The sequence below is a fragment of the Haliotis rufescens genome, unplaced genomic scaffold (genome assembly GCF_023055435.1).
Source record: "Haliotis rufescens isolate VD_foot unplaced genomic scaffold, xgHalRufe1.0.p SCAF_15, whole genome shotgun sequence".
NCBI classification, from domain to species: Eukaryota; Metazoa; Mollusca; class Gastropoda; order Lepetellida; family Haliotidae; genus Haliotis; species Haliotis rufescens.
The window spans coordinates 23799956-23824962 of record NW_025963835.1 but is presented as its reverse complement, the minus strand read 5'-3'; the positions used below and the strand labels follow the sequence as shown (position 1 = coordinate 23824962).

At 41.8% G+C, this 25007-nt stretch overlaps 1 protein-coding gene across 5 annotated transcripts in view; it reads right to left on the bottom strand.

The window, feature by feature from the left end:
• LOC124135223 (putative transporter SVOPL) overlaps positions 1–25007 on the bottom strand; it is a 75359-nt gene that overhangs the window by 14005 nt on the left and 36347 nt on the right. For all 5 annotated transcript variants that reach the window (XM_048396338.1, XM_048396340.1, XM_048396343.1 and 2 more), the window contains 4 exons: positions 8232–8440; positions 6049–6147; positions 5379–5450; positions 3281–3405 (listed from right to left, as the gene is read on the bottom strand). In XM_048396338.1, the coding sequence (XP_048252295.1) occupies positions 3281–3405; positions 5379–5450; positions 6049–6147; positions 8232–8440 (505 nt within the window). The remainder of the gene's footprint in view (positions 1–3280; positions 3406–5378; positions 5451–6048; positions 6148–8231; positions 8441–25007) is intronic.

Genomic DNA, 25007 nt, shown 5'->3' with positions numbered 1-25007 from the left:
CCCTTTGGAGCCAGTTTGTTGAACACCTACCCCTTGGAGCCAGTATGTTAAAATCATGCCCCTTGGAGCCAGTATGTGAAAAAGCTGCCGCTTTGAGCCAATATGTTAAACATCTCCCCCTTGGAGCCAGTATGTTAAACACCCACCCCTTGGAGCCAGTGTGTTAAACACATGCCCCTTGGAGCCAGTATGTGAAACACATACACCTTGGAGCCAGTATGTTAAACACATACCCCTTGGAGCCAGTGTGTAAAACACATGCCCCTTGGAGCCAGTATGTGAAACACATGCACCTTGGAGCCAGTATGTTAAACACATACCCCTTGGAGCCAGTGTGTAAAACACATGCCCCTTGGAGCCAGTGTGTGAAATACATGCACCTTGGAGCCAGTATGTAAAACACCTACCCCTTGGAGCCAGTATGTTAAACACATGCCCCTTGGAGCCAGTATGTTAAACACATGCCCCTTGGAGCCAGTATGTGAAACACCTACCCCTTGGAGCCAGTATGTTAAACACATGCCCCTTGGAGCCAGTATGTTGAACACATGCCCCTTGGAGCCAGTATGTTAAACACATGCCCCTTGGAGCCAGTTTGTTAAACACCTACCCCTTGGAGCCAGTATGTTAAACACAGGCCCCTTGGAGCCAGTATGTTAAACACCTACCCCTTGGAGCCAGTTTGTTAAACACCCACCCCTTGGAGCCAGTTTGTTAAACACCTACCCCTTGGAGCCAGTATGTTAAACACCCACCCCTTGGAGCCAGTATGTGAAACACATACCCCTTGAAGCCAGTATGTGAAACACATGCCCCTTGGAGCCAGTATGTGAAACACCCACCCCTTGGAGCCAGTATGTGAAACACATGCCCCTTGGAGCCAGTATGTGAAACACCCACCCCTTGGAGCCAGTATGTGAAACACATGCCCCTAGGAGCCAGTATGTGAAACACCCACCCCTTGGAGCCAGTTTGTTAAACACCCACCCCTTGGAGCCAGTATGTGAAACACATACCCCTTGGAGCCAGTATGTGAAACACATGCCCCTTGGAGCCAGTATGTGAAACACCCACCCCTTGGAGCCAGTATGTGAAACACATGCCCCTTGGAGCCAGTATGTGAAACACCCACCCCTTGGAGCCAGTATGTGAAACACATGCCCCTTGGAGCCAGTATGTGAAACACCCACCCCTTGGAGCCAGTTTGTTAAACACCCACCCCTTGGAGCCAGTATGTGAAACACATACCCCTTGAAGCCAGTATGTGAAACACCCACCCCTTGGAGCCAGTTTGTTAAACACCTACCCCTTGGAGCCAGTATGTGAAACACATGCCCCTTGGAGCCAGTTTGTTAAACACCTACCCCTTGGAGCCAGTATGTGAAACACCCACCCCTTGGAGCCAGTTTGTTAAACACCCACCCCTTGGAGCCAGTATGTGAAACACATACCCCTTGAAGCCAGTATGTGAAACACCCACCCCTTGGAGCCAGTATGTTAAACACATGCCCCTTGGAGCCAGTATGTTAAACACGTGCCCCTTGGAGCCAGTATGTGAAACACATGCCCCTTGGAGCCAGTATGTGAAACACATGCCCCTTGGAGCCAATATGTTAAACACATGCCCCTTGGAGCAAGTATGTTAAACACGTGCCCCTTGGAGCCAGAGTGTGAAGTGCCTACCCCTTGGAGCCAGTATGTTGAACACCTACCCCTTGGAGCCAGTATGTTGAACACCTACCCCTTGGAGCCAGTATGTGAAACACATACCCCTTGAAGCCAGTATGTGAAACACATGCCCCTTGGAGCCAGTATGTTGAACACCTACCCCTTGGAGCCTATACTTTACAGACCTACTCCTTTGAGCCAGCATGATAAGCACTTTCCCCTGATAGAGAAACCCAGTGTGTTGAACACTTTCCCCTTTTGGAGAAACCTAGTATATTTAACACTTTCCCCTAATGGAAAAACCAAGTATATTTAACACTTTCCCCTAATGGAGAAATGCAGTATATTTAACACTTTCCCCTAATGGAGAAACCTAGTATATTTAACACTTCCCCTAATGGAGAAACCTAGTATATTTAACACTTTCCCCTAATGGAGAAACCCAGTATATTTAACACTTTCCCCAAATGGAGCCACCCAGTATATTTAACACTTTCCCCTAATGGAGAAACCTAGTATATTTAACACTTTCCCTTCTTGGAGCCACCCAGTATATTTAACACTTTCCCCTAATGGAGAAACCCAGTATATTTAACACTTTCCCCTCTTGGAGCCACCCAGTATATTTAACACTTTCCCCAAATGGAGAAACCTAGTATATATAACACTTTCCCCTAAGGGAGAAACCCAGTATATTTAACACTTTCCCCACATGGAGAAACCTTGTATATTAAACACTTTCCCCTAATGGAGAAACCTAGTATATTTAACACTTTCCCCTAATGGAGAAACCCAGTATATTTAACACTTCCCCAAATGGAGAAACCCAGTATTTTTAACACTTTCCCCAAATGGAGAAACCTTGTATATTTAACACTTTCCCCTAATGGAGAAACCTAGTATATTTAACACTTTCCCCTAATGGAGAAACCTAGTATATTTAACACTTTCCCCTAATGGAGAAACCTAGTATATTTAATACTTCCCCAAATGGACCTACTCAATGTGTTGAACATTTTCCCCTCTTGGAGCCACCCAGTATATTTAACACTTACCCCTAATGGAGAAACCCAGTATATTTAACACTTTCCCCTCTTGGAGCCACCCAGTATATTTAACACTTTCCCCAAATGGAGAAACCTAGTATATATAACACTTTCCCCTAAGGGAGAAACCCAGTATATTTAACACTTTCCCCACATGGAGAAACCTTGTATATTTAACACTTTCCCCTAATGGAGAAACCTAGTATATTTAACACTTTCCCCTAATGGAGAAACCCAGTATATTTAACACTTCCCCAAATGGAGAAACCTAGTATATTTAACACTTTCCCCAAATGGAGAAACCTTGTATATTTAACACTTTCCCCAAATGGAGAAACCTTGTATATTTAACACTTTCCCCTAATAGAGAAACCTAGTATATTTAACACTTTCCCCTAATGGAGAAACCTAGTATATTTAACACTTCCCCTAATGGACCTACTATGAGTTGAACATTTTCCCCTCTTGAAGCCACCCTGCACATTGAACACTTTCCCCTCTTGGATCCACCCAGTATGTTGAACACTTCCCCAATATAGGGCCACCCTCGTATGTAACAAACCTACCCCTGGGGTGAGCCCCCCATTCCGGCGCCGACCAAACTCCGTAGAATGAGGATCCAAGTGTAGCTGGGACTGGCAGAAGTCAACATCCCGAAGTATCCAATCCACACCACCACTATGAACAGAGTCTGTGGAAACAAGCACACGTCAGTTATATATCACGTCAGTTGTCACGTCAGCAATATCACATGTCAGTTATATATCACGTCAGTTGTCACGTCAGCAATATCACATGTCAGTTATATATCACGTCAGTTGTCACGTCAGCAATATCACATGTCAGTTATATCATGTGTCAGTTATATCACATGTCAGTTATATCACATCCGCTATATCACATGTCAGTTATATCACATGTCACTTATATCATGTGTCAGTTATATCACATGTCAGTTATATCACGGGTCAGTTATATCACATGTCAGTTATATCATGTGTCAGTTATATCACATGTCAGTTATATCACGGGTCAGTTATATCACATGTCACTTATATCACTTCAGTAATATCACATGTCAGTTATATCATGTGTCAGTTATATCATGTGTCAGTTATATCATGTGTCAGTTATATCACATGTCACTTATATCACTTCAGTTATATAAGGTGTCAATTATATCACATGTCACTTATATCACATCCGCTTTATCACATGTCAGTTATATCATGTATCAGTTATATCACATGTCAGTTATATCATGTCAGCTATATCACATGTCAGTTATATCATGTCAGTTATATCACATGTCAGTTATATCATGTATCAGTTATATCACATGTCAGTTATATCATGTCAGCTATATCACATGTCAGTTATATCACGTCAGCTATATCATATGTCAGTTATGTCATGTGTCAGTTATATTACATGTCACTTATATCACATCCGCTATATCACGTGTCAGTTATATAACACATTAGTTACATCACATGTCACCTATATCACATGTAATCAGTAATATCATGTGTCAGTTATATTGCATGTCTGTTATATCATGTGTCAGTTATATCACATGTCAGTTAATCATGTCAGCTGTATCACATGTCAGTTATATCGCATGTCTGTTATATCATATGTCAGTTATATCACATGTCAGTTATATCATGTATCAGTTATATCACATGTCAGTTATATCACGTCAGCTATATCACATGTCAGTTATATCATGTCAGCTATACCATATGTCAGTTATGTCATGTGTCAGTTATATCACATGTCACTTATATCACATCCGCTATATCACGTGTCAGTTATATAACACATTAGTTACATCACATGTCACCTATATCACATGTAATCAGTAATATCATGTGTCAGTTATATCACATGTCAGTTAATCATGTCAGCTGTATCACATGTCAGTTATATCGCATGTCTGTTATATCATGTGTCAGTTAAATCACATGTCAGTTATATCATATGTCAGTTATATCGCATGTCAGTTATATCATGTGTCAGTTATATCATGTGTCAGTTATATCACATGTCAGTTAATCATATCAGCTGTATCACATGTCAGTTATATCACATGTCACTTATATCATGTGTCAGTCATATCATGTCAGTTATATCATATGTCAGTTATATCACATGCCATTTATATCATATGTCAGTTACATGATGTGTCAGTTATGTAAGCTGTTAGTTACATCATGTGTCAATTATATCACATGTCAATCATATCACATGTCACTTATATCACATATCAGTTATATCACATATCAGTTATATCACGTCAGTTATATCACATCAGTTATATTATGTCAGTTATATCACATGCCTGCTATATCATGTGTCAGTTATATCACATGTCAGTTATATCATGTTAGTTATATCACATGTCAGTTATATCATGTGTCAGTTATATCACATGTCAGTTATATCACATCAGTTATCTCATGTCAGTTATATCACATCAGTTATCTCATGTCAGTTATATCACATGTCAGTTATATCATGTGTCAGTTATATCACATGTCAGTTATATCATGTCAGTTATCTCATGTCAATTATATCATGCCAGTTATATCACGTCAGTTATGTCCTATGTCAATTTTATATCATGTATGAGTTATATCAAATAGCTTTCCAAAATCTTACCATTTTCCTGCCAATCTTGTCTCCAGACATTCCAAAAATTGGTGACATTATTCCCATGCCAAGAAACACCACCTGCAGTGAATGATGAACACAGATCTACAATACCACACAAACAATGATACATGCATAACAAATATTTGGCCTGTCGTCTTTGATAGGCATTTAGAAGTTGGGAGAACATGAATGCATCACACTTATTTATCGATGAACCTTCATTCCCCTGATGAAGGAACAAGAATTAGCTCTAAAACGTCATACAAAGAATAAAAAAAGTTGCTGTCCGTAAAAAAAGTGTCATGCATTCAATTGGCATGTCATATAACATAAGAGCCAAAATATTACATTAGCCAGTTATGAATAGCTGCATGAGCTTAATAAACAGAAGGAAGCTTTACTAGCTCTGGGCTAGCTGCTATGTGAATATGTTCAGTGTAACTAGTCTTATCATAAACAGATATAGTAGCAGAATCATGCAAATTAGTTCACAAGAAGACAATTGCGAAGTAGTGCACCAGTCATGACAAAGTAGATAATGTATTTTTCATAGAACACACATTAAAGAGCTTTAGTATATTGATTATCATAAATAATAAAGACTGTTTTTACGTAAAAGGCATTCATAAATCAATCATAAATAAATAAACCAGACAAATAAAGATGGCTGCATTACCGTTGTGAGCAGTGCCACCTGGTAGTGTTCCAGACTCCACTCACATCTCAAGGCAGGGGAGAGAACTGCAAGAAGCAACATTTCCAAGGCATCTGCAGCCTAAAGATAGAACACATACATAAAATAAGATACATCGGAGTACATACAAGGCAGATAACTGATCTCAGACATATAATGCAGAAGGGAAATAACTGGTGCTACCGAGAAGGGGAGACAATAGGTGCTACACAGAAGGGGAGAAAACAAGTGTTAAATAGAAGGGGAAAAACCTAGTGCTACATAGAAGGGGAGACAACAGGTGCTATACGGAAGGGGAGATAACTAGTGTTATATAAAAGGGCAGACAACATGTGCTACACAGAAGGGGAGATAACTGGTGTTACATAGAAGGGGAGACAACAGTTGCTACCAGGCTCCTCACAGTGATAGCCTTTTCATGGAGCTCTCTATACTATCGCTGCCACCAGTCAAAACTCCCCACTGTAATAGGTGGCCCCAACCATGCTTGGAGTTGAACTCCAACCGAATGACCATTATGTTTACAAACAAGTGACAACTGTCGTGATGCCGAATACACTAACCGCTGCTAAATTACTGTTCTTTGCTTGTCAATTTGAATTTCTATTTCATTAAAAATATCATGTAATTGATATAGTAAGAATGTAACGGAGACGTTGGTTGATTTTCCGTTAGTCTGCAATCTCAAACCAATCTGATTATACAAACAACAAAGTAAATTCATCTGGAAAACATAGTCAGTCGTAAACTTTTTCAAAATAAAATATGATGGCTTTCCCAAAGACATAAAAGTATAAACGTTACTACATTTGGGGTTAGAGGGCAAATTTCAAGATTCTTGTAATGGCCACGCCCACACTGGTGGCAGCGATGTAACTGAGAGTGTAACAAAGGTGTCAAGCGCTGGGAAGGAGCTTGAGTTGCTACATGGAACGGGAGACAACAGGTGCTACACAAAAAGGGGATAACTAGTGCTACACTGAAGGGGAGATAACTAGTGCTACATTGAAGGGGAGATAACTAGTGCTACACAAAAAGGGGATAACTAGTGCTACACTGAAGGGGAGATAACAAGTGCTACATTGAAGGGGAGATAACTAGTGCTACATTGAAGGGGAGATAACTAGTGCTACACTGAAGGGGAGATAACTAGTACTACATTGAAGGGGAGATAACTAGTGCTACATTGTAGGGGAGATTACTAGTGCTACATTGAAGGGGAGATAACTAGTGCTACACTGAAGGGGAGATGACTAGTGCTACAATGAAGGGGAGATAACTAGTGCTACATTGAAGGGAAGATAACTAGTGCTATGTTGAAGGAGAGATAACTAGTGCTACATTGAAGGGGATATAACTAGTACTACAATGAAGGGGAGATAACTAGTGCTACATTATGGGGAGATAACTAGTGCTACATTGAAGGGGAGATAACTAGTGCTACATTGAAGGGGAGATAACTAGTGCTACATTGAAGGAGAGATAACTAATGCTACATTGAAGGGGAGATAACTAGTGCTACATTGAAGGGGAGATAACTAGTGCTACACTGAAGGGGAGATGACTAGTGCTACATTGAAGGGAAGATAACTAGTGCTAGGTTAAGGGGAGAAAACTAGTGCTGCGTTGCAGGGGAGATAACTAGTGCAACATTGAAGGGGATATAACTAGTGCTCAGTTAAGGGGAGATAACTAGTGCTACGTTGAAGGGGATATAACTAGTACTACAATGAAGGGGAGATAACTAGTGCTACACTGAAGGGGAGATAACTAGTGCTACACTGAAGGGGATAACTAGTGCTACATTGAAGGGGAGATAACTAGTGCTACACTGAAGGGGAGATAACTAGTGCTACATTGAAGGGGAGATGACTAGTGCTACACTGAAGGGGAGATAACTAGTGCTAGGTTAAGGGGAGATAACTTATGCTACATTGAAGGGGAAATAACTAATGCTACATAGAAGGGGAGATAACTCGTTCTACATAGAAGGGGAGATAACTTGTGCTACATAGAAGGGAAGATAACTAATGCAACATAGAAGGGGAGATAACTAATGCTAGATAGAGGGGGTTACTAATGCTACATAGAAGGGGAGATAACTAGCGGTACATAGAAGGGGAGATAACTGGTACTTTATTCAGGGGTCACCAGGGCCGACTTACCGTGATGATTCCGCAGACAACAAAGAGTCTTAACTGGAACCAGCCGATTCCAATTGACTCCACCGCCTCCTCCACAGTGAATGTGTCCTTGACCTTTTCTTTCTTCCCATCATCCTCCTGTTCTTCTGTGTACTGCATATCAAACAGCACCTCGTCATCCGAGTCGGTAAGTCCGTCCTCACACAGGAAGGCAGTAGTCTCAGGGGAAGCTGAAGGATAACAGTAATTACTCTAAAATATGTTTTCATTCATAAAAAACAGATGATGAGCACTGCATATATATACCAAGTTTCATTGAAAAAGATTGAAGAGTTTATAAGTTACGGCTCAGAATAAGATAGGATTGCCCAAATCGCCAAAGAGTTGTGTCCCTTAGGTGAGCAAGGATGTGTTCATATCCCAGATTAACCCTGAATGATAAAAATCTTTGTTTCGTCAGCACCATATATGAGCTCACTGGTTTACCACAGTTGCAAATGTCTAAGACATGCATCACTTTGGGTTCCATCCTGTATGATAGAACTGAAACACTATTCAAAATGGCATTTCAACCCATCCTGCTACCTCACCTGCTCACAACTGAAGATGTTGTGGTAACAACAATACATTTATTGACCTCTTTCAGAAGCTGCAGTCAATAATCAAAACCAAAATATTTTGTTAACTGACCTCAGATAAAACACATAGTTTGAGAGATCTTACTTACATGGAAAGAATTTCCTTACTCCAAAGTTTTTTAACATTTGAAACAGTCAGTTCAAAATTAATCAAATAAATACTCGGTAACATCTGCAAGTTTGCAAACTCATAATAAGGGTCTTGTTCAATAAAGCTCAACAACAGTTGTAAGTCTATGTAAAATACGGGAGGTACGATCACCTTAGCGCTACGATAACTTTTGTGGAAGGGACCCCTTGTCTCAGAAATGTCAAGCATTATGATGACATCGCCCTATTGTTGTTGCAGTTGATTCTGAGTCAGTTGGGTGGATGAGTTGGGTTTAACACTGCTTATAACAGTATTCCAGTTATATCGCAGTTTGTCATCTTAATGTGGGAGGTAAGCCCGAAGTGATGCAGGTGTCAGACGATTACCACTTTGGTGAAACCCAAGAGTACGGGTTGGGTGCTGACAAACCTAGAAACATAATTGGGGTGAATCGGGATTCAAACCCACAATCATAGGTTTCTGGCGTGACCAAGGGACGCAACTCTGCACAGCGAATCACAGTGCCTTAGACGACTGGGCCACCCGTGCCCCCTAAAAGTCTGGATGGCAGACAGTCGATATACAATACAATGGGGTTAAACAATTGGGATTAGCATCTTATAAATAACGGCAATTAAGAGTTTCAAGGCATATAGATGACATGGCTCCAGGATAATTAGCCTTTGGAATTAAATGTTCATTCAGACAATGGTTGTCGTAAATCAGTCACAATGACACCACTGTAGGTCATAATGCAGAGTTTTAGAGAAATTATCTATCAACCATAGCATGGTTAATTCAGAGAAATCACTTGAATCTCTTGATTCCGGGAGTTGAATCAAGTCGCCATACAGGGCTCGTTGATTCTCATCACAGAATCAGATTCAAGTGATTTCTCCACTACAAAAGTTGTAGGCATTTTGTCCTAGAGTTAGTCTGAAACTCATCAACATCTCTGCAGCCTAACTAGAGACTATGACATTCTATTCCAGGCAGTTAGACACACAATGTTAATTTGCTGGGTCAGGAGCACCCCCAGGGATGACCTGGTTGTGGTGACCCCAGGTCTGGATATCCCTAGGCTGGGTCAGGAGCACCCCCAGGGATGACCGGGTTACGGTGACCCTAGGTCTGGATATCCCTAGTCCGGGTCAGGAGCACCCCCAGGGATGACCGGGTTACGGTGACCCCAGGTCTGGATATCCCTAGTCCGGGTCAGGAGCACCCCCAGGGATGACCAGGTTGTGGTGACCCCAGGTCTGGATATCCCTAGGCTGGGTCAGGAGCACCCCCAGGGATGACCTGGTTGTGGTGACCCCAGGTCTGGATATCCCTAGGCTGGGTCAGGAGCACCCCCAGGGATGCCCGGGTTGTGGTGACCCCAGGTCTGGATATCCCTAGTCCGGGTCAGGAGCACCCCCAGGGATGACCGGGTTGTGGTGACCCCAGGTCTGGATATTCCCAGTCCGGGTCAGGAGCACCCCCAGGGATGACCGGGTCGCTGTGACCCCTGGTCCGGTAGATCCCTGGGATGACCGGGTGCCTGTGACCGCAGGGTCCGGATATCCCTAGTCCTGGTCAGGAGCACCCCCAGGGATGACCGGGTTGTGGTGACCCCAGGTATGGATATTCCCAGTCCGGGTCAGGAGCACCCCCAGGGATGACCGGGTCGCTGCGACTCCAGGTCTGGATATTCCTAGGCTGGGTCAGGAGCACCCCAGGGATGACCGGGTTGTGGTGACCCCAGGTCTGGATATCCCTAGGCTGGGTCAGGAGCACCCCCAGGGATGACCGGGTTACGGTGACCCCAGGTCTGGATATCCCTTGTCTGGGTCAGGAGCACCCCCAGGACAATGCAGAGGTCGTCCGGGTCTTCGACCCCAGGACACCGACACCTCTCTGTGGCTCTCTCTTCCTAAATCATCATTCTCATTAGCAGCCCCCATTTTGCCAAAATATTAATAAATTTGAATTTCTATCATACTACTTGTTTTGTTGTCATTGCACAAAATCAACTCTAGTTTAATTGACACTGCTCACTTTGTTTAGCTATGAACCCATTTTTTACAAATCTTGCACTCATCACAACTCCTGTACATATCCATGTCACATAATTGTGCGTTGACATATAGCCTACCATTACATGTAATACAGACTGATCAGAATAGTTCACAGTCTCGAAATATAGAAGTATAAGATGGGAGTTGTCTATGATTCAAAACTGAGTGCCCTTGTGTCATAGATTCCGCTCCCTAATGTACATCGAACATTCTCATACAATGTATGCTCCCTCTTGTAACAGCATGGTGATCATTCCAGTGATCAGCAAATGTGCACGCCAACCTTATGAACTATATAAACTGTTCTAAAGACTGACAGTGTTTGTTATGTGGAGGTACCACACCTTGAGAACCAAATTGAGAAATAATTGTTACTTTGTTAAAATTGGGATTTTTATCATTTCTTTTTTTTCAAATTTAACATTGTATATTAACACTTTATTCTATGCAAACAACTGAATTATGTAAAACTTATCATCCAAAACTGGCTCCCACAGGAGATATCGCTTGGGTTAGATCAAGCGATATCTACATTGTAGATATGTTTAGTCAGTTAACTCCCTTGCTTCAGGAGATGGAAATTCAACAGTGTTCAATTGGATGACTATTTGGCTATTGGAATTGTGTAATTCACATCTGAATGAAAATATTATGGCGAATGGGTCCAGGATATTTATCATAATAAAATGGAGATATAACGTGTACATAATACACTGGATTATCGAAGGAGAGGTCTAGTTAAAACCCTGGTCTCGTCATACAAAAGACTTTAAAAGATGGTACTTGCAACCCTGCCTGGCACTCAGCACTAAGGGGCTAATACAAGGACTGGACAGCCAGGAGTCAGTATCCTGTGTCTGAGTGGGGTGTCCACTAGGGCAGGGACGGGCAACTCAGGTACCCGGGTCAGCTGGGTCCTGAGTAGGACCCGGGTACCCACAGGACTACCCAGACCCGTGGTTAATCATGTGATATGTTGTTTAATGACAAAAAATTATCTGGAACTCTATAGTTACACAACAAGTCACTAATGCATTTCTTTCTGACTATACACCCATTCCTTTTGACTTTTCATATGGTTGAATAAAGATATAACTTAAATCAACTTCAGTGTATGAATGACCAGATTGTTTAATATATGTATCTAAATACGTTTTGCCAGGGCTATGCTAAAAATGTTCCCAATCGGACATTTTGAGACATCTCCTGAGACCTACAGTGGGTACCCGAGTAGGGTCAGGTAATAGGGGGGTGGGAACCCGGGTAGTAAATTTGGACTCGTCCCAGCCCTAGTAACCACATTAAAGCTATAAAACCAACGTAAGTCCAAACTCCTACCAGCAACCACACACACATGCATGTCGCTATATAAATGCAATAATTTTAAACGCAACATTAAACATGTTAAACCCAATTCACTTTCATCTCTGGGGTCATGGTAGTTAGACTGTAGATAACACTATGGCCATGTAGAATGATGCAGTTGGACAATGCATATGAAGCCCGGATGTTATGGGAGTATTGATATCTCAAGGACAAGTATATTGATTGTCTATGCACTTATTCCAACATCATAATAATACATTTATGATGGACAATTGATGCATTCAATGGACAGAGGCAATAAACCTCGCCTTCCTAACACAATAATCGCTTGTGCAAGCACCTGCTTCAGACTCAACATGAGACATTAAGGTAATTTGTATAGTTATAGTACATATGCATGTTCCTTTGGTTCTTTGCATAACGAGAGGGGGGCGGATGTCTATGTCTATGTCAGACGGTGAGTGCACGAGGACTGACGTAATACATTGTGCACCTCGGCATGCAGTTATCATATACACGGCGGAACAAGCCGATTGATCTCGGAATGTATTACAAATTGCAGCGCCACCTATGATCCTGGGTTCGAACCCCCAGTTCGCCCCAATCATGTTTGTTTGTAAACAATGCTCGAGTTAACATCTGAGACCTGCATCACTTCAGGCTTTCCTCCAACATCAAGCTGACACGCAGTGATATAACTGGAATACTGTTCAAAGGGGCATTAAAATCCAACTCACTCACTTACTCTGTATGGTGAGTGGGTGAGTGAGTGAAGTTTTACACTGCTTTTAGCAATATTCCAGCAATATCACGGCGGGGGCACCAGAAATGGGCATCACACATTGTACCCATGTCTTCGGTGTGACGAGCGAGCGAATGCTTTAACCACAAGGCTACCCAACCCCCCTCTCTGTATGATGAGTGAATGAGTGAGTGAGTTTGGTTTAACGCCGCTTTTAACAGTATTCCAGTTATATCACGGCGTGTCAGCTAAATGTGGGAGGAAAGCCCGAAGTGATGCAGGTCTCGAACGTTTACCACTTCGGTGAAACCCACGAGCACGGGTATGGGGCAGGACAAACCAAGAAACATAATCGGGGCGTACCGGGATTTGAACCCACAATCATAGGTTTCTGGCATGCCCAAGGGAGTAACTCTCCACAGCGAATTGCGGCGCCTTAGACGACTGGGCCACCCGTGCCCCCCTCTGTATGATGAAACATGTCAGGTAAATATCTGTACCAAACATTATGTGGCATCACATCCATTGACTGTTAATTTACACCTACGTCTTGGGAAAAAATAACAATTTTTTTAAAGAGCCTCCTATTTCACATTTTGAAGAAACCAAAATTAGTTGTGGCCTAATATTGACATTTTAGTCAACTCTCGGACCTTGTGCCCCAGAATCCTCACATGGGTCCACCCAAAGACATTATATAACACATTTTGGAAAAAGAAGTTTCTCAATTTGAATTCTCTTTTTTATCAAAATAATAATATGATAATTGTAACACCATGAACAAATCTTATTCCATGAAAGTGCCATCATGATAATCTCCACTTCACCAAGTTACCTAATGTTAAGGTATCTCAGTGAGCTAGCACTATAAATCGGCATCAGTCCGGACTAGTACAAGAAACCACACACTAGCTCGTGCATGCACGTCGCTATATAAGTGCAATAATCTTGGACGCGACGTTATAGCCAATTTCACCTCACCTCAGCTCACCCAATAGACAGCAAGAAAAAAAGGAGCAAATACATTTTACAGTATACAAAGTTAAACGCCTCAATCCGAATGGTTTAAATTTTGGAGTTTTGATATTTGAGGTCGTCTCATTGTAAAATAGATATCTCTTACTTTTCAATTTGGATCTGTGCACTTTTGCAGGGTTAATGTCTAGAATGTCAAAAACATCCTATACTTTGATATTGAATGATGGGTTATCACCAGCCATTTTTTATGGATCAATATGTAAGTTATCAATGTATTCATATGCATGTTTTTGTTGTGAAAAGGCTTAATTTTGAGGTATCAAATGGAAAATTGATACCTCATTTTAACCAATCAGAATCACATATTCTACAACTGCAAACTACTACCAAATAACAATTAACATCATAAAGAATAACTGATGAAATGCAATGTGCAGATATTCTTAGGCCACAGCAAACTTCAAAGATAAAAAACATCTCCGAAGTAATAACATACATGTTGCTAAACAAATGAACAGTCTGCAATTGAAACAGTATAAGTGCTTAGTTTTTCCAACAAAACGGACACACACAAAGAACTTCATGTTGAATAAAGTAAATTTTTATTTACTTTTACCAATTTAAGCTTATAAACCATGAAAGAACATTATTGTACACAAAAGAACACCAAACACTTGCGGTTGTCTCAAAGTAAGAGATGCTTCTTGCGTATTCCTTCTTTATTCATCATTTTCGGTTGGGTTGAACCTCGGAGAACTTGAAGTATTTACATAGGGCCCTTCAACTTCAACACATGGCGTTTGACTGTACTTTAAGCTGTCACGGGTTGCTGTGTATTTGCTGATGTATATACTACTCAACATTTGCTAAGGACCAGAAGTCATCTTTGGCAAAGGGTATCCTTAACAAATTGTGAATAGTATATTTTTGACAAGGCATGGGATATGCTGATCTATTTTTCAATGTGAGAGCGAAGTTGGGTTTAACTTAATTGTATACAATATTATGATTGCATTACTGACATACCTACTTACCAAAACAAGCTGTCTTCTTAAATACATAATACATGCCTAATTTATAAAAATAAAACAAATTTTGTTGAAATTAACATAGTGGAATAACTGATACTGACTTGATCTAGAGTATATATTTTATTCATTCTTCAACAGAATAATGTATTTTAAACAGTATATTATCAGAAATTAAAACAATGCGTTTTATTCAACATTTTTGTGTGGTTTAAAATGTGACAATATAAAACAAATGTCATCAGTTTTCCTGGACTCTAAGGGAGTAGGAGATGGGGTGGTGATCTGTCTGGCAAATACTTTCATTCAGAAACAATCAAAATGTACACCATGTCAAGCAATATAAATAAATACCTCTACTAGACGTTTAGCTATGAACCCATCTTTTACAAAACTTGCACTAAACTAGACGTAGCGAAAACATATACAAAGAGATTTTCATGAACAGTTCAAGGTTAAAGCATAAATATTAGGGCTGGGATGGGTAACTCGGGTACTCGGGTCAGTTGGGTACTGAGTAGGACCCGGGTACCCAGATGACTACCCGGACCCGTGGTTAGTCACATGATATCAAATCTTTTGGTTTGGTTTGGTTTGTTGTTTTACGCCGCACTCAGCAATATTCCAGCCATATGATGGCGGTCTGTAAATAATCAAGTCTGGGCCAGACAATCTAATGATTGACACATCGATCCATGCAATTGGGATACAATGACACCCGTTAGTCGCCTTTTACAAGCATTGAGTCATGCTTTGGAAATATAGACATAAAGATTTGGAATATATACTACCAACAAAAAATAAGGGAAATGATGAAATGATAGTGAAGGTGGAATGACAATAACGTCTGTAAAAAATTATTTCGGGCAGGTAGATCAATACCTGCTTCATCCACCATGTTGGGCTTTACATGCACACTGTTGATTAACCAATCTCATTAAAATCAGATCTTAGTTCTCGCTACCGCTAAACAAAGATCTGAGGACATCCCATTAGGGGTCACGTCAGAACAACCTTTCATCCGACCGTCCCTTACCAGATCATGAAAGTGACAGTCGGAATGTGATTTCTAATCATGCAGCCTCGAAAACGTTAAAACGGGGTATTCCGAACGATAGTTACGGGCTTAACGACTGAATCTATACAATCTAGACCATATATTAGCCATTCTAGAACTTTCTTTTGTTCAGGTTTCAAATTTTTATGCGAGAATTTGTCAAAATATGTTTCGAAGCATAGTCGCCAATTTGAAATTAGTGCCATAAAGCACGAGAAAGCTGCCTTCTGATTGGCTAATGTCGACTTCTTGTCAGTAATTCCATTGGTCGGTCAGAGTTTGCGAAAGGTTGGTCTGACGTGACCCGTAATGGGATGTCCTCAGATCTTTGTTTAGCGGCAGCAAGAACTAAGATCTGATTTTAATGAGATTGTTGATTAACTTGCGTATGGTTGCCCTTGGTATTGCCCGCCATTCCTCCTGGAGAGCTACCCCAAGCTTGGCCACATGGGCAGGTGCTTGGTCTCTGGGGAACACTCTCCGTCCGAGAAAATCAAACAGATCATCTACAGGGGACATGTCAGGGGACTTAGCGGGCAGTCCAATGTCCATTCACAATAATCAAATCAGTTTGCCTGTCATGTGTGATACCACCCCACACCATGGCACTACCACCCCCATGGTCACAAACTGTTAGCCTTGCATACCGATCATCAACACATCACCAACAATATTTTCTGCCACCTGTGAAGGCAAAACCTTGATTCTTCTGTAAACGTGGTTTAATGCCATTGGTGAACAGCCATCCCTGATGTTGCCTAGCCCATCCCAATCTTTGCTAGCTGTTAGGGTCACACACGCCATTAATGTAACAAGTATTTGTCACAGAGTGACGAAATATCCCCCGCCTGTACACCATAGTACCAAATATGAAGACAATCCAGCGATTAGTTCTTGAGATATTGTGGCAACACCGTTTTCCAACTCCAAAAGCAGATTTGCCTGCTGTGACCTTGAAAATGGGGTCAAGGTCACCAAATCTGACAGGTGTATGCAGTGTCTGTATATACACTATAGTTCCAAATATGAAGACAATCCAGCGATTAGTTCTTGAGATATCGCGGCAACACCGTTTTCTAACTCCAAAAGCAGATTTGCCTGCTGTGACCTTGACAATGGGGTCAAGGTCACCAAAACCGACTGGTGTCTGCGGTGTCTGTATATACACCATAGTTCCAAATATGAAGACAATCCAGTGTTTAGTTCTTGAGATATCGCGGCAACACCGTTTTCCAACTCCAAAAGCAGATTTGCCTGCTGTGACCTTGAAAATGGGATCCAGGTCACCAAAACCGACTGGTGTCTGCGGAGTCTGTATATACACCATAGTTCCAAATATGAAGACAATCCAGTGTTTAGTTCTTGAGATATCGCGGCAACACCGTTTTCCAACTCTAAAAGCAGATTTGTCTGCTGTGACCTTGAAAATGGGATCAAGGTCACCAAAACCGACTGGTGTCTGCGGAGTCTGTATATACACCATAGTTCCAAATATGAAGACAATTCAGTGTTTAGTTCTTGAGATATCGCGGCAACACCATTTTCCAACTCTAAAAGCAGATTTGTCTGCTGTGACCTTGAAAATGGGATCAAGGTCACCAAAACCGACTGGTGTCTGCGGAGTCTGTATATACACCATAGTTCCAAATATGAAGACAATCCAGTGTTTAGTTCTTGAGATATCGCGGCAAGAAACAGGTGGGACGTACGGACGGACGTACGGACGTACGGACGTACGGTCGTGAATACTATATCCCCCGCTTCGCGCTTTCGCGCGGCGGGGGATAATGAGACAATCTTGTATATGTGCCATTTTTTAGGCCTGCCACGCCAAGGTCTCACTGCTACCCCACCCTTTGACAGTTCTTGTTCCACAGTCGAGAAATTACAATTTTGATTTGCCAAACGACTTGGGATACAGTCGTCCCCCTCCACTCTCTATCATACCCACAATTCACCATTTTGTCTGTTCCTTGAGATTCTGTCTCGGCGGCATTCTAAAGCATGTGCTTAGCTCAAATGCATTAGTGATTTTCAGTTCCTCTATAGGCTGGTTGGTTGGTGTTGTTTAACGCCGCACTCAGCAATATTCCAGCTATATGACGGCGGTCTGTAAATAATCGAGTCTGGACCAGACAATCCAGTGATTAATATCATGAGTATCGATCCATGCAATTGGGATCGATGACATGCATCAACCAAGTCAGCGAGCCTGACCACCTGATCCCGTAAGTCGCCTTTTACGACAAGCATAGTCACCTTTTACGGCAAGCATGGGTTGCTGAAGACCTATTCTACCCCGGATCTTCACGGGTTTCCTCTATTGGCACCCACACTTTCACGTCTTGGTGCATCACATACTGTTCATGCATAACATGAAATTTCACTGTAATTAGAGGTTGCCTTCAGATGCAATGCCACTCCATTGTAAACATACAACGATTACTACATTCAAATCATTAGTTCCCATACTTATTGTCGATTGAATATCATCAAACATATCCGAATTTTGTAAATGTAAATTGATCCTTAACTGAGATCACATCAGAATATTAATTGCCTCTGTATTGATGAAAGAAATAGCAGAGCACTTGTTGTTGACACCAGAACATATGGTGCATGTAGACTTGGAGCCAGTCCACTTCTGTATGGGCAGGGGACAAAGCAGCTATTTTTGACCAATATTTGACCAACCTTTTTCAATTTATTCTGACCCATTGGATCTTTATTACAATTTGTCAGGTTTTCTTTTTTAAATTTCAATAAAAAAAGATATGAACCTTGATTTCATAACACGTCAAATAAATTATGTGGCTAACATCTGTTCAACAAATTTTCAGAAACAGAAGAATACCCTATTTTCACACTACCGCTTCCAAAGTGTAGTGGATTGAGCTGGAGTCTGCCCAGTGAGTGGCAGGTCAGAGGTTCCATCCCGGCCACATCAAACCAAACAACGTTAAAAGATGATACTGGTTGTTACCTTGCCTGGTGCTTTGAATTAAGGGGATGAAAAAAGGACTGGTCAGCTTAGAGTCAGAAAATTGTGTGTGTGGGTGAAATCCATAGTAAACTGCCACATGGTATCTCAGTGGGCTAGCACTGGGCAGACACACAGACAGACAGACAGACAGAAACACAGACAGACAGACACACACACAGACAGACACACAGACAGACACACACACAGACAGACACACACAGACACACAGACACACACACACACACAGACAGACACACACACAGACAGACACACAGACAGACAGACAGACAGACACACACAGACAGACAGACACACACACACACAGACAGACAGACAGACACACACACACACACACACACACACACACACACACACCACAGATACACACACCACAGATACATGAATGGAGCTATACTTGAGTGTTGTTAAACATCCTTTCACTTCACCTCTTTCTGTATATAGTAAGATAGTTTCCACATCAACACTTCTGTCTTCAAAGACTCTTGGCCCTTTTACCTGCCACAATCGGAGGAGCAATCATCCCTGGCCTGTTTTGTTACAGTGTGAAACAAATGGGAGGATACCAGGAGGACAGGATACGAGGAAGGACACCAGATTGTTGGTGACAGTGACAGATTTCTCCACACAGTTGGTTCTCTGAATGCCTTCATCTTAACGACATGGTCCCATGGACTGGCTACAACTGGGAAGATCCGTAAAGATCCGGGTAGAACAGGTCTTCAGTAGTCCATGCTTGCCGTAAAAAGCGACTATGCTTGTCGTAAGAGGCGACTAGGGGGATCGGGTATACAGACTCGCTGACTTGGTTGATGCATGTCATCGAATCCCAAATGCATGGATCAATGCTCATGACATCAATCACTGGATTGTCTGGTCCAGACTCGATTATTTACAGACCGCTGTCATATAGCTGTAATATTGCTGAGTGCGGCGTTAAACAACAAACAAACCAACAATGGGGGAGCTGATCAACACCCAGTCAGGCAATCACTCTCATACATAATGTTGATCATTTTCCAATGAGTGCAACTATTTTTCATTAATTAGCATTTCATTCCATGGCTGTGCTTAGTAATTGTCATACCAAATGTGCTGAAACATTGATCTTCAAAGCAAGACAAGGCCTTGCACCAGCATATATCAAGAACATGATTTGTGAGTATGAACCTAGAAGCAATTACTGTGCATACCCACGTCATGAACAACCAGATTTGGTGATCACTGCTTTGCGCGAGCAGCTCCAATGTTGGGGAACAGCCCACCACTTGACATCAGAAGTTCCCAAGACCTGGGCAGCTTCCAGAGCAGACTGAAGACCTACCTCTTCAGGATCACTTACTTGCAGTAGAACCCCATCTGTGTGAGAGTTTCCTGCCAGCGCTTTTGAGCAGTTTTCTTAACTGGATACCAGCGCTTAAGAAATGCTTAATAATTTTTTTTATAGTTATTTTTATAGAAGAACAGATACCCTTGACACAGTCTACTGAACTGCCACTTCAGTTAGGCAATGGAGAAACAAGCTTTATAATGATACCGAGTACAGCATCCTTGTAAATGGACCTCCAACAATGTTTAAATTTAAATCTCTGCACTTGTACACAGCAGACATTAAATTAATTCAAAATTAACATATCATTTTAAGTTTCAACAAAATCAATATATGCACTACCGTGACACTGAATTGTCTGGTCCATCACTTGATTGTCTGGTTTGCATACAAGCCACTGCCGCGAGGCAGAAGTACTCCTGTGCCATGTCAGGCAACAGACAAACGCTTACATTAGGGCTGGGACGGGTAACTCGGGTACTCGGGTCAGGTGGGTCCTGAGTAGGACCCGGGTACCCACAGGACTACCCGTACCCGTGGTTAGTCATGTGATATATTGTTAAATGACAAAAACTCACTCAAGCTCAGCGGTTACTCTACAAGTCGCTAATGTTCGCATTTCCTCCTGACGATGCACACATCAATTTGACTGTATATGTTTGAGTAAAGTTCAAGCTTCAAGCTTCAGTAAACTTCAGTGAACGCATGTTTGAGTAAAGATCAAGCTTCAATAAACTTCAGTGAACGCATGATTTGATTGTTTGATACATGTATCTATATAGTATCTGTATCTTTTAGCCAGGGCTGAGTTAAAACAATTACCAATCAGACATTTTGTTCCCAACTCTTTAAACTGAGGGTACCCGGGTAGGGTCGGGTAATAGGGGGTTGGGTACCCGGGTAGTTAATATGGACTTGTTCCAGCCCTAGCTTACAGTTTTATGCAAATTGTATGCGTGGCAGGACGGCTACCAGTGGAGCGGGACATGCTTTCCATTTTCAGTAGTCAATTCACATTTTTTGCCTTTTACACCCACTGTGGTCTGTTTCGTCAAATAATCAGGACTGGTTGTCCTCTGGCATAAACGTATATTAAAATACCAAGAGGTTGCAGACAAGGTGACACCCTCTCAACTTATTTATTTCTAATCTGTGCAGAATTCTTGTAAATGCTTAGAGAAAATGAAATAGTTAAATAATACTATAATTTTACTGAATGGCTCTAAAATGATTTTTAATACAACATCTGACACTCTAAATTGTTATGCCAGCTTTAATGGGCTTAAAGTAACGATTGAATTCGACAAGCGTTAATTTGGAGGTAAACATACTGGGTTTTCAATGTAAAGCTATGTTTACTGTAAATTTGATGGCATTAAACTGAATTTGTTAATTCAATGTTATACAAAGTGCTGTCAAATCTACAGGTAACGTAGTTCTATATTTAAAACACAGTATATTATCAACATTTCCCGTGCATGACAACATTAAACACACACGTTTGGGGGTAAACGTAGATTATAATTGAAGTGACATGGTTTGAGTACAATGTTTTAAGGTTGTGGATCTGAATTAAGGAATTTCTGAAAATAGTCTCCAAACTAAGTATTTCATTCATACTTTAAGTGAGTGAGTGAGTTAGGTTTAACGCTGCTTTTAACAGTATTCCAGTTATATCCCAGTGTGTCAGTTAAATGTTGGAGGAAAGCCCGAATTGATGCAGGTCTCGAAAGTTTACCACTTCGGTGAAACCCACGAGCACGGGTATGGTGCAGGACAAACCTAGAAACATGATCGGGGCGAACCGGGATTTGAACCCACAATCATAGGTTTCTGGCGTGCCCAGGGACGCAACTCTGCACAGCGAATCACGGCGCCTTAGACGACTGGGCCCCCCTTACCTTAAGATTGCTTTTAACACCATTATACTTTACTCCCATATGTGAGGCATTGGAAGTGTGTAGAATAGCAATTTTGTAAGTAAAGACACTTAAGGAAGTTGAAGGGAGCCTTGTAAGGGTTAGTTTGTTTTGGTTTTTTTGTTTGTTGTTTAACGCCACACTCAGCAATATTTCAGCTATATGAGGGATAATCGAGTCTGGACCAGACAATCTAATGATTGACACATCGATCCATGCAATTGGGATACGATGACATGCATCAACCAAGTCAGCGAGCCTGACCATCCGATCCTGTTAGTCGCCTCTTACAACAATCATAGTTGCCTTGTATGGCGAGCATGGGTTGCTGAAGACCTATTCTACCCCTGATCTTCCACATCGCACATCACTATTATGACACACCTCTCTCATTGTGCTACAAAGGATATAACATCAGAGTCGAACATAGAGAACTTCAATATTTCAGTGTGCATCACTATTTTACAAAAGATACGACGTCACAGTTGTGGGAGGGAGAGATGCCAAATTTCAAACTCTCTGTTGTCCCCAATAATTCATTACACACCCAAAGACAATTTTAGGAAACACTACGGGGCATTTTGTAACCTACAATTACATATTATATGATCATGTGGCTGTCAGATATGCTGTTTCAATAAGTGGTGGTTATTCTGATTTGAAACATCTAACTTACCAATCAGAATTGAGTATTTTACAGTCATGGCAAACATATATCAAAAGGGTGAAAACTCAAAATCAGGAAAATATTAATAAGCTGCTTCCTGCGTATTTTCCACAATGAAAACATTGTCATAACCCAGGAACGCAGCAACGCGGATCTACATAAAGACTACTCCACTAAACACTGTCATAACCCAGGAACGCAGCAACTGGGATCTACATTAAGACTACTCCACTAAACATTGTCATAACCGAGGAATGCAGCAACTGGGATCTACATAAAGACTACTCCACTAAACACTGTCATAACCCAGGAACGCAGCAACTGGGATCTACATAAAGACTACTCCACTAAACACTGTCATAACCCAGGAACGCAGCAACTGGGATCTACATAAAGACTACTCCACTAAACACTGTCATAACCGAGGAACGCAGCAACTGGGATCTACATTAAGACTACTCCACTAAACACTGTCATAACCCAGGAACACAGCAACTGGGATCTACATACAGACTACTCCACTAAACACTGTCATAACCCAGGAACACAGCAACTGGGATCTACATTAAGACTACTCCACTAAACACTGTCATAACCGAGGAACGCAGCAACTGGGATCTACATTTAGACTACTCCACTAAACACTGTCATAACCCAGGAACGCAGCAACTGGGATCTACATACAGACTACTCCACTAAACACTGTCATAACCGAGGAACACAGCAACTGGGATCTACATTAAGACTACTCCACTAAACACTGTCATAACCCAGGAATGCAGCAACTGGGATCTACATTAAGACTACTCCACTAAACACTGTCATAACCCAGGAACGCAGCAACTGGGATCTACATAAAGACTACTCCACTAAACCCTGTCATAACCGAGGAACGCAGCAACTGGGATCTACATTAAGACTACTCCACTAAACACTGTCATAACCCAGGAACGCAGCAACTGGGATCTACATTAAGACTACTCCACTAAACACTGTCATAACCCAGGAGACGGCCTCCGTGGTCTTGTGGTAGAGCGTCCGCCCGGAGAGCGGAAGGTCCAGAGTTCGATCCCGGGCCGCGTCATACAAAAAGACGTTAAAAGATTGTACTTGTTGTTACCCTGTCTGGCGCTCGGCATTAAGGGGCTAAAACAAGGACTGGTCGGCTCGGAGTCAGTATACTGTGTCTGAGTGGGGTATTCATGTTAAACTGCGGCATGGTATCTCAGTGAGCTAGCACTATAAATCGGCATCAGTCCGGACTAGTACAAGCAGCCACACACACAAATACACGTGCAAGCACGTCGCTATATAAGTGCAATAATCTTGGACGCGACGTTAAACCCAATTTCACCTCGCCTCACCTCATAACCCAGGAATCCAGCAACTGGGATCTACATAAAGACTACTCCACTAAACACTGTCATAACCGAGGAACGCAGCAACTGGGATCTACATTAAGACTACTCCACTAAACACTGTCATAACCCAGGAACGCAGCAACTGGGATCTACATAAAGACTACTCCACTAAACACTGTCATAACCCAGGAACGCAGCAACTGGGATCTACATTAAGACTACTCCACTAAACACTGTCATAACCCAGGAACGCAGCAACTGGGATCTACATTAAGACTACTCCACTAAACATTGTCATAACCCAGGAACGCAGCAACTGGGATCTACATTAAGACTACTCCACTAAACACTGTCATAACCCAGGAACGCAGCAACTGGGATCTACATACAGACTACTCCACTAAACACTGTCATAACCCAGGAACGCAGCAACTGGGATCTACATTAAGACTACTCCACTAAACATTGTCATAACCCAGGAACGCAGCAACTGGGATCTACATTAAGACTACTCCACTAAACACTGTCATAACCCAGTAACGCAGCAACTGGGATCTAAATAAAGACTACTCCACTAAACACTGTTATAACCCAGGAGC